Genomic DNA, 12,366 nt, shown 5'->3' with positions numbered 1-12,366 from the left:
AATATGACAACAGAATTCTTAATTTTTTCACATGCAATATAGCCCCTGAAACAACTCAATTACTGCATGAGACATATCCGTGACCCCATGGATTTTCTGATTTAACAGCATTCAATTTCTTTTTATGGGGATATTTGTCAGACATATTTATGCAAAATGATCGTGGATAATTTTAACAAAAGAGTGCCGTATAATGTGCCTCAAAGTCGTGGAGAACATTTGCCCAATGTTATATTCCATACATAACTCTATGTACTTTAAGATAAGGAATTTTAATTTTTTTTAACCTTCATCTCACGCTCATAAAACTTACGTGTGTTATTTTCTAACATCTTTTTGTATGTAGGCAACATGATTTGCCATCAATAACATATTTATTTTTATCAAATTCAACCTTCAGCCAAACATTTGGCTTACAAAATACATAAAAATTAATCATGTGTGGAAAACCACACATCAGGATATTCACTCTTACTTTTTAAATATATTGATACCAAAATTCGAATCAATTAATGAGTTTTCTGTGTAAAATTAATGCGCCAGAGAATTTGATGAGCATCACTTAAAAATATATATGGGGGATGTCAAGTGAACCAACTTTCGAAATCGATGTCTTCCGAACGGGATGAAATTTGCACCAAGGTTAGTCCTATTAGATAATAATTCAGACACAGATCGGTCAAGAACTCTTTGGGATAGAGGGGGTAAAAATTTGACACTTTTAACAGAGAATACCCTGATGTGTGGTTTTCCACACATGTGTAATTTTTATGTATTTTGTAACCCAAATGATTGGCTGAAGGTTGAATTTGAGTTGAACAGATACAAAATATAAAAATAAATATGTTATTGACGACAAATCATTTTGCTACATTACAAATTATGTTGATAGCCAAAAATACGTAGTGGAAAACAGCTCACGTAAGTTTTATGAGATAAAACTTGATAGATATTAAACTCACATCTTATTAAGCGACTAAAAAGCTCTTCAAGGAAATGACCTAAGCTTAATTTTTTGAAAAAGGGCACATTTTGAAAAAAAAGTCAAAGAAATGTTTGATTTTTACAAAAAATCCAAACATTTTTATATATTTTTTTACATCTAAACTATTTGGTAATAGGTAATAAGTAACATGGATGAGAAAAAAACACCTGTTTGGCCAAAATGTCAAACCCCCTCTAACTCAGAGAGTTCTTGAACGATCTTGTTTAAAAATTTATGTACAACTTGCTGATATAGTTAAAGTTACCTTTAAGGGTACCTTTTTTAATTGCTTAAAGTTACCTTTAACTATAACGGCAAGTTGTAATAATGGCCCTTAATAGGACTAACCTTGGTAAGATGAAGGTTAATTTAAATTATGTGTAAACTGAAATTTGTAATTGAAACAGTTTTCATTTGAGAATATAGAGAATATATATTCGGAATAGTGAAGTCGATATTGCGATGTCCGTTCCGAACAAAACTGCAATAATTAAAGTTAACAGTCTGTCAATTAATATTTGCCAAATGCTATCAAAACTAATTTAAACTGGCTACTTGGCTCTATAAAAATCATTACAACAACTGTTTAGTAAATAAAATCAAACATTTACGACCGTATTTTGTAGTTCATTAATCTTGCATATTATTACACTTAATAATGACAACTACACAACACTCGGTCTTTAGTTTCACCATAAAAAACCAACATAAAAACAAAAATAATTAAAAAAAAGAAATAATAAAACAACAACAATAATACATGAAACTTACCGCCTTTAACTTGACAGCATAAAAACAGTTCATAGCCTTCACGAAATGGGCCGGCAGTCTGTGTCTGGTTAATTTCTTTGCCTTGAGCATCAAATATACGAGGCTCTTCGGGAGGAACTATAAAAATAAACAACAACAAAAGAATATAATAAATTGTTTATATACTCATATTAATATCTAACAATATTTAATAACTTTAAGCATGAAATTACAAAAAAAAAAATGAAAATAAATAACAAATATTCTTCCAATAACAAACAGGATATAAAAAGTGTATCCTTGAGTTATAAACAAAAGTAAACAAATAAAAACAAACATGATTTTAGAAGAATACATACTCATTCATAAGTAGATGTGAGTGTTAAGCAAGGACAAATTTTGTAAAGTTAATGTGCGTGTCTGACTGTTTTGAGTGCGTGTGTGGCAGTATTGTTTGCTCTTTTTTTGTTTTCTTGTTTTAAGCTTGTTTTCTTTTTTTTGTCATGTGCGTAATCACAAATTCACTCTTTTCACGTACTTTTAAACACGCCATTCCTTCTTTATCTTGCTACAACACTAGACCAACAATGAAAAACAAACTTGCCACAACAAGAACTTTTAAGATAATAAGAAAAAGTTTGATTTTGTCCAAATAGGAAAATGTAGGTGAAAACTTAGTTTGTTTTTATTTAAAAAAAACCATAACTTTTCTTTTTCATTTGTGCTAGTTTTTTGTTGTTGGTTTTAGCTTAAGTTCATGGTGTTTGCATTAGAGCAACATTAAGTAGAAAAAGAAACTAAAAAAACGTGTTAAAAAGTGTATTCTTGTAATTTTCTTATGTTTACGCTGGAAATAAACTAAGCAAACAAAGACAATTTTCCCTTGATAAGGATATTTATGACATTTTTAATCATACACGTAAAGAGTGTTTTATGTGCCAAGAAAATTTAGCCAAATTAATACAATTCATATAAATTTTCTCAATGTCTGGTAACTTTCGTCTATTGTTATATAGAATATATCTTACAGTCCATAGTGGGGCAGAATCAAAATTTTTTGGAAATAAATCTGTCATTTCTAAACAGCTGGTTTTAGTTTTAGAAACTCAATAAATCACCCCTATCGGCAATAACATGTGAAATTTTGTCACAATGAAATATCCATTTCTCTCGAAGGGAAAATTGCTATCGTGATATTCCCATGAACTTTTCATTCACAATAGTTAATTTTGTTCGTTACAGCTGTTTATTGTTTACAAAATTCCATCTAAAAATTTCACAACAAGGGGAATTTTTCACGTGAACAAAGTTGATGAACGAAAAATGGGAAAAGGGAACATATTTCATATAAAATATTGATTCGCGATAGGGTTGTAAATAAGCGTTTAATCAAGAAAAGCAGATCGATCTGAGATCACCAATATTTCTCACCAAAAATTGATTTTTCATATGAAAAAACTGAAAGATTTAAAATCCTTAATAACTTTGTAAATAATAACTTTCATCGAGAAAAGCAACTCGATCTGTGATCACTTATATTTCTGACCAAAAATCGATTTTTTATTTGAAAAAACTCAAAAATCTGAAATCCTTAATAACTTTGTAAATAAGCATTTAATCGAGAAAAGCAGCTCGAGCGTTAAATCAAGAAAAGCAGATCGATCTGAGATCACCAATATTTCTCAACAAAAATTGATTTTTCATATGAAAAAACTGAAAGATTTAAAATCCTTAATAACTTTGTAAATACTTAATAACTTTCATCGAGAAAAGTAACTCGATCTGTGATCACTTATATTTCTGACCAAAAATCGATATTTTATTTGAAAAAACTCAAAAATCTGAAATCCTTAATAATTACAAAGTCATTAAGCGTTCTATCGAGAAAAGCTGCTCGATTTGAGATCACCAATATTTATGGCCAAAAATTTATTTTAAATTTGAAAAATCAAAATGAAACTGAAAAATCTAAAATCCTAAATAACTTTGTAAATAAGCGTTTAATCGAGAAAAGGAGCTCGATCCTCACTTATATCACTTACCAAAAATCTATTTACTCATATGAAAAACTCAAAAAACTAAAATCATTAATAATTGTGTAAATAAGCGTTTTATCGAGAAAAGCATCTCGATCTGTGATCACTCATATTTCTACCCAAAAATTGATTTTTCATATAAAAAGCCCAAAAATCTAAAATCCTTAAAAACTTTGTAAAAAAGCGTTTTTTCGAGAAAACCAGCTCGATTTGAGATCACCAATATTTCAGGCCAAAAATATGTAATAAAATCATTATTTATTAGCAAAACTCAATGAAATTTTCAACTTTTTTTAAACTTACCATTCCAAATAATAAAGTGTAAAAAACTTGACAAAAGATCAAAGGGATCTTTTGACAATTCCTAAAAATTGGGGCGAAAATCCCAAAAATGGTATTTTTTACAATATTTCCCATAGGGTCCCATTTCCTTTGGGGCTTGGAAAATACTTTGGGAATAAATCATGGGTTTTAATGGCATTGAGGGACGATGTGTTTTGAGGTTTATTCATATAGACCAGCGACTTAAAAAAACCCCACATGCAAAAGTCTAACGTAGTCAAAACGCACGATTTCGGTGGCCAACTTACATCATCTACATGTGAGATGACCATGCCCTCATATCGCTCCTGCAGAATGTCCACATTGGCATGAACTGTGTAGCACGTAGTAACCACAAGTCCATATCATTCAATTCAGGCCAAAATAATTTGGTTCTCACCGCTACAAAACAATGAATTTTTCGAAGTGCATTGTCCGCTCTTTGATCTCATGTGGATTGGTATCGTCTCAAATACTATAATTTTGTTCGTTGATGTACCCATTCACACAGAAATGGGCGAAGGGCGCAGAACTTTGTCCGAAAAGAACAGCCATTTTGATAAAACAATTGACACATTATGGTTACCGCAATCGTATACATAATAACACTGACCATAATATTGTTAAAAAACTTGTGAAAATTTTGAAATAGTTGTGACAAACATGTAAAACTATACTATTTTTTTACTCTGCAAGTAGTAGCGCCATTGATACAAAATTATTTGCTATTTTGTCATAACCAGAAACACTTAAGAAATAATAAACAACTAGTATTGACTTCATAGATTTTAAAAGAAAAGTGTTTTTGCTCATATGTGACTACTTTTATGCTTTTGTTTAAATATTTAATTTTAGCTTAATAACCAAAACAAAAAAAAACTTACCGACTAAAGTTAAATTTATCCTATAATTACGGGTTGGAAAATTAAAAAAATCTACTCTACAGCGGTAAACACCACCATCGGTTGGTTTGACATCTCGTATTTGTAGACGTGAATCCTTGGGATTATCGCCAATCGAAAAGAACAAACGTTGACCCAAATCGCTAGCTATGGCAGAGTGTGGCGCTAATTTGACATTTCCTCCACGTGAATCCAAACTGTAAAAAGAACAGAAATAAAAAGTTAAAGGAAATATTTAAAAAATTTTAATTATAAAACAAGTTTGATAATAAATCCAGGCTAAATTAGGAAATTGTTTTTGTTGTTGCCAATCTAAAGCTATTATAACACCAGTTTTAAGTACATACATATATTTATATGTATATACAAATATACACGTTAGACTAAATTTCAATGTTCGGCATTCAAAGCCATCAGGTTACGAACATGATCGGTATATAAATATCTGTAAACAATACAATGAGGTTCATAAAGATTATCAATCAGGCTAAAAAATCACAATAAATAACTGGTCAGATTACAAGAAAGTACATAACACGTCCTCTTTATGCCGGCCACTGATGTTGAAACATATACATATATTTGTATATAGTTTTTACTTCAGTTCTCTGCTATATTTTCATATGCGTGCATACAATAAATTACTGCAATTTGTTTTGGTTGCTCCTACTGCTGCTGCCCTCTTATTTTGTTGCAGTTGTTTGTATTGTGGTGTATTGTTGCTGCTATTTGATGAACGTTTTTAATTTTAATTTGTTGCTTTTTTCATTGCTTCTTTTTTTTCAGTGCAAATTAATGTTTATGTCGTGTTTTCTTGTAGTTTGTTATTATCCCATCCAAAAATAGTTGAGCGAAAAAAAATTTGAAAAAAAAATGTTGCCTTAAAAATGACCAACCACTTCAGTGAAACATATTTCAGTTAAATAAATGTAGTTTGGCATATTTTTGAACTACAGTGAATAATAAAAATGTTAAACAAAAGGAATATTTACTTCATAATCTTTATTTAGGTTCATTAATATGATAAATATAAAATTGCTCATGAAACTTTGTGTCAATTCCTACCTTATCAATAAATTCAGTACAGAAATCCCATTATTTTCATCAAACCTTGTTTTTGACAAGAAAATATTTCAAAAATCTCGTTGCATACCCTGGTGTGTAGTTTTCCACACATATGTAATTTAATGTCAAAATTCGCTAAAATACCCTGCAAGATTTTAAGTTGATGTATTTATGTCCTTTATAGAAATATATGTTAATTTTCTGCCCCTACTGTGGCTCAAGTTTTGCGGCCTACAAAATTGTCCTACTCTTGACTAAATATGACTTTATTTCTTTTACTTACAGAAAACTACTGTAGCAAACCGCTCCCCTAAAATAAAACAAAATGTATACCAACCATTTTAAAAGGGTTGTAGTTTATTTTTCGAAAGCCCCAATTACGTTTAAATTAAATGGCGTTATTAGCATTTTTATTTTGCTTGAAATTTCCAAAAGTGGCAATTTTCAACTTTGAGGAAATTAAAAGTTTTTAAACAGGACAAGAAAGAAAAAGAAAGTATAACATTAATAATATTCTAGAAGACCTTAGAACTTTTTCTTAAAAAAAATAACACAAAATTGTAATTTAAAATTTAAAACTTGTGAATTCTATCAAATAAAACAAATTTTATATTTTCAGCTTTTTTGCTTAATTTTTATAAAAGCATGTTATAGTTATATGGTTTCATTTATATTATATTTCATTGTGAAAACATGGTTTTTGCTATATAAATACTTTCCCTTGCTAAATAACTACTTTTACTACCTTTGCAGTGTTTTAAAATAAATACTTTGCCCACCTTTATTTGCATACAATTTGCCATGCCATAATTTAATACAAAAAAATAATTCTACACTTGTTTTTTATTTCCATTTTTTTGTTGTTTCCTTTATGTATTTTTTAATATTAATTGTATTTTATTTCATAGTTTTTTTAACATTTTTTTTTAATCTAGTTTGTTTTCACTTCAAATCAAGTGAATATATAAATAATGACTTTAAATCCTAATAGCCGGTAATTAAAGTTTTTTTTACATTTTCACATTTTTAATGAATTGTATGATGGCCAGAGCAACGTCTAAACTTAACAACATGCAACATGGAGCATTTGTTGCTGCACTAAACTCAAGTTGGCACTTTTGAAAAATGAAAAAAATATAATATGCCATATAAAATATTTATGAAAATCATTTTTTATGTATGTACTTCAAGGTATAATTTGTATTTAAAAAACAATAATAAAAAAGAGTAATAATAGCATAAATTTTTTGAAAAAAAAAGACGAGAGCGACTTTAGCACATGCTATAACGTTTTAGGGAAAGCTAAGTTTTTAATTAAAGGGTTATTGTTGATTATTGTAGAAATTTCTATGGGTTTCAATGTGCGAGAGATGGTTTGTTCTGTTCAATAGTGGTAACTATGACACGGAAGACAAAGATCGCCCAGGACAGTCAACAAAGTTTGAAGACCAAGAATTGGTGGCACTATTTCAAGAAGATTGTTGTCAAACTAAATATAAGCTTGCAAAATCATTGGGAGCTAGTCAAGCAGCTTCAAAAGCAGGGAAATTGGGTACCATATGAATTGAATGCGAGAGACTTGAAAAACGATTTCGAATGTCGTAAATGCTGTTTGAAAACTATAAAAGAAAGTAATTTTTGCACCAAATCATTACTTGCGATTAAAAATGGAGCCATTACGATAACCCGAAGCGTAAGATATCGTATGTTAAGCCCGGCCAAACAGCCGATTCGACACCAAAGCCAAATATCCATGGCGCTAAGGTAATTCTCTGTATTTGGTGGGACCAAAAGAGTCATATCTATATGAGCATCAGAATTCTGACCAGAGAATCTGTACTGAGCTGCGATCGTTTGAAGCGATCATGGGCCAAAGACGTCTCGAATATTCGGCCAGACAGGAAATTGTAATATTCCATCAATACAATACTCGGCCACATTTTTCAATACAAGTTAAATACTATTTAAAATGAAGTGATTGGGAAGTTTTGAATTACCCGCTTTATAGTCCAGATCGTACCATGTCCGACTGCTATTTGTTTCTATGGATGCAGAATGCTCTCTTTGGGAAGCGCTTCACTTTGGATGAGAGTATCCCAAATTGGCTTGATTCATTCCTGGCCTCAAGAGATGAATAGTTCTTTTGGCTCGGAATCCATATGTTGTCAGAAAGATGTGAAAAGGTCATAGCTAACTATGATCATTATTTTGAATAAATTTATACTGTACGGTGTCGGTGTTAAGTTTTCTAGATTCATATAAAGCATTATCAGAGATCACACTATACGAGTTGTTGTAGATGGAATTTCATCAAACGAGTTCAAGATAATTGCAGGAGCTCCGTTCTTTCTCCTACTCTATTTCTTATTTTTCTAAATGACCTTCTACTTCAAACTTCAACCCTGTCTTTTCTTTTGCAAATGACAGCAACATTTGAAATGCATATTCATTCAGTTACAGACCAAGCTTGTCGGAGATTGGGGCAATGATTCCCTTAATCGGGACCATCTGACAATCTCTGAATGAGGTCGTGCGAATAGGGTCACTTTCAACGATCGCAAGACACAGTGTTGCATGTTGGCACATAAACGAACGACAGACCATGTCGCTTCATCTGGTGTAAATATTGTGGAATCCGACACTTTTGATGTTCTGGGCATGAGAATACACATTTATGGGTGGGTGACAGTAAGGTCTACAAATCTATTGATTCGCTGGAGCGCCCTCGCAATGTTGGCTGCATTTCACTGTTGTATCGGTAGTACAATGGATTGTGTTCTGATGAAATTATGGAACTTGTTCCTTATAGCCGCAGAATACACGTTTTTCATCAAGAACAATTATATTTGTGGTCGATTGGTCAGTGGACCGCACAACACTCTACAGGGAAAATTCGTTCTTTATGCTACCGTTCGTATGTGGACCAAACTTCCCGCTGAAGTGTGCTTTCCATTGTAGGAAAAATTAAATTGAATTTCCACAAACACTACTCCCTCTTTCCTTGCTTTGGATGAGTTAGGGTGATGTCCTGAGTGCTTGTCCAAGAAGAAACAAAAAACAAATAGGGACTTCCTACCTTTGACTGTTCATAAGGGCCATTTTGTTGAAGCTACATCTGCCGATTCAGTTTGTTTTACCAAATCACCATGGATGAATATTGCGTTCATCATCGCCAACTTGTGTTCGTGACCCTAATTTTCATCAAAAACTCATCTTCAGTGATGAGCTGAGGTTACTTCAACAAACAAATTGTCGAATTTGAGACGATACAAATGCTCACGAGAACCTAGAGCATCCAACGCATTCCGAAAAAATCACTGTTTGGTGTGGATTTTGTGCTGCGCCATTGGCCCACATTTCTTTGAGAACGACATGAAGGTTATATGAACTGGCCACCGAGATCGTGTGATTTGACCGCATTACTCGTTTTTCTTGTGAGATTTTCTTAAGTCGCATATCTATGCAAATAAATCATAAATAACAGGAAGTTCTTAAACAAAGACTATGTACAATATCCTAATAGGCTCCGATAGAATATTTCAAGCCTGATGACTATTTTAACGGATAACATTTAGGTCCTGCAAACCAAAAACTGAAATATTTGCTATTTAAAAGAAACGTATGGTGTACTTTAGGACTGTACTAATTAATTTATAATATCTGCTGTAGTTTCTGAAATATTAAAACACACTAAAAATTGTTTTCAATTGAAAATGAACAATGTCAGAAAATGTGAAAAACTAACACGAACATCATGCACAACTTAGTGCATGCAATTATAACAGGACAAAACACTAATAGATGCAATTTGAAATAGATTTATTTATAAGCTTAATAACAATTCAAATAAATGAAGCATTTAAAAAAAGAAACGGTTTAAAGTTATTTTCAAAATTTAAACATTAAATTCAGAATTACTTGTAACCAACGCAAATCTAATCATAATCTTGGAGCATTTTTAAACTAAATTACACTGTCTTTGTATAACTGATATTACTAAAGTGTTCTGAGGTTTCACCATAAATTCTGCAATAACTATAATTGACGTTTTCTGATTTAGATAACCATCTCTGTTGCTCTATTGCATACTTAATATTTCCTATGTTGCTTTCTAGTCACAAAATGGGTCATCATATTAGATGCAGAGTAAAAACTAGAAAACTTGACTAAGAAGAAATAATAATAGAGAAAAAAATGCGAGAGAAATATAAAAAAAAAACAAAACAAAACGTAAACTAAACACTAAAACTGAGATTTTATTCTACGAAACAATTGAGGATTTACACGTCAAGTGGCAATTTGCAACAGTTTATATCAGCCCAGCAAGGCAAGGCAAGCAATGTTAGTAAAGCAGTTTGTTGTTGTACAACAAACTTCATATACAATGTGGGAAAACGCAACAGTACAACAACACAAACGACAAAGCAACAGCTTTTTAAACGGAAGGAAACTAACTCCCAACATGAAGGTTTAGAATGTATAAGTAGACATTTTAACGGTAAACCACCATATTTACAACAAAGTGGATTATAATGATGACACTCCCTTTTTTTTTCTTACTCTTCTCTGTATACAAAATAACTGAGTGTATGTATGTATGGAAGTGTTTCTCTCAGGTCACAGACATTAAATAGACAGACAAACACACTTATACCTAACAACACTCGTTTTACAGTTAAAAATGTGATATAGTGGTACAGAATACCACTAAAGGAAAAGAAAAATATTTTCACAGAAAATTATAATAATAATAATAATAACAAAAATATACAATATAATAATGACAATAATAAGATGTACATTTTAAATAGGAAGTGCTTAAGGTGTTTCACAGGTACAAACAAGTTCATGTAATGGGTTTTGTATTGTATTTTGCACTTTAATTTGAAAATAATTTGAAATTTTAGAAATTCATAGAAAACAGGCAAATCCGAAACTTGTAAGAATTGGAAAAAATAACAATTTCCTGTCATTATTTTAATACAATTAAGCGACAATAATGTTAATTTCTTTGTAAAGTTTAATTAAAATTTTCAGTATTTGTAATTAAAATTTCCAATTTTTGTTTTTGTTCATTATTAAAAGGTGGAATGAATTAAATTGAGGCTAGCTAAAAGGGGAGTGTTTTAAAAAAATTTGGTATAAATAACACGGTGCTACGATGGGAAAAAACTTGCAAAACGACCCAGCGTGGGTTATAGGTCTTGCTGAGTACATTACAAATTGTGTCTTAACATTTCAGAAACACCCTCAAATTCAGAAGTTATTCTAAAAAAAAACGTTTTCAGTGATGCTTGTCAACTTATCGACCTGTAAGTCAGTCTGTTTTTGTCCGACTTTAAATTCTTTAACGGGTTTGGAAAGAAAACCAGTTACGCTTTAAAATGACGTGCATATTTTGATACAGTTTTAAGCCATAAGTATTGTTTATGTTAAGAATAACTAAAAGAAAAAATATCTACTTTTTTGATTTATTCGCTTTTCGTTGCTTATTTTGATATGAAAGCTTATACAAATTTATAAGCAAATTTATAAATCGAATGAAAATTGTAAAAGTTATTCAACTTTTCATTAACACTTTTTTTTAGTATTTTCTCCCTCAGCGCATATGTATAAACAAGAAAACAAAAAACTATAAAAAAAATATTTGTAAAATTTTGAATTTGAATTCTCTTTTCGAAAAAGTTTAATAACTTTTAGAAATATAAGCCGATTTTAACAAGTAATATCTCATTTTTGTCTACATAAAATTGTCTTCAAAACATTGTGCAAATAAAAATAGGTTTCCATAGAAAAAATTAAAATAACCATTGTTGAATTTGAAAAATGACGAAAAAAAATAAAAATAAAGCCAAACTTTTTATAAAAACTTAAACAATTTTTTATAATATACATTTTATGCATTAATTTTGTGAAAGCCTAATTCTTTGTCTATCCATAACTGTTTCAGATTTTGAAATCGGTATAAAAATCTTAGAGGTATATCCTCACCTAGACTTACAACCCCCTTTAGGTCGCTTTTCAAGTTCTGACAAAAAGTGTTATTTTGTAGCAGAGTGTAATCTTTATTTCAAATGTAATGGTTCTGAAATAAATGAAATTGTTTTTAATTGAAATAATTTCAAATGAAGTACTTTTGAAATCGCAAAATTTAGAAATCTACGAAAAAATATGTCTGAGTGTTACATTCATACTGAAAATTCATATTGTGAATTAAATTAATGTTTAACATCATGACTATATACTACCATATCTAGATAATTACTTAGGCTTGTATCCATGATTATTTAGATTTTTATAAAAAATC

The 12,366-nt window shown here is 30.5% G+C and overlaps 1 protein-coding gene across 2 annotated transcripts in view; it reads right to left on the bottom strand.

Moving 5' to 3' along the window:
* Window positions 1–12,366, bottom strand: part of side (sidestep) — a 343,838-nt gene that overhangs the window by 173,519 nt on the left and 157,953 nt on the right. For both annotated transcript variants that reach the window (XM_065516427.1, XM_065516428.1), the window contains exons 3-4: window positions 4,977–5,191; window positions 1,757–1,873 (exon numbers count right to left, since the gene is read on the bottom strand). In XM_065516427.1, coding sequence (XP_065372499.1) covers window positions 1,757–1,873; window positions 4,977–5,191 — 332 coding nt within the window. The remainder of the gene's footprint in view (window positions 1–1,756; window positions 1,874–4,976; window positions 5,192–12,366) is intronic.

The sequence above is a fragment of the Calliphora vicina genome, chromosome 1 (genome assembly GCF_958450345.1).
Source record: "Calliphora vicina chromosome 1, idCalVici1.1, whole genome shotgun sequence".
Taxonomy (NCBI): domain Eukaryota; kingdom Metazoa; phylum Arthropoda; class Insecta; order Diptera; family Calliphoridae; genus Calliphora; species Calliphora vicina.
The sequence above is the reverse complement of the archived record's forward strand: the minus strand, read 5'-3'. Positions and strand labels throughout refer to the sequence as shown.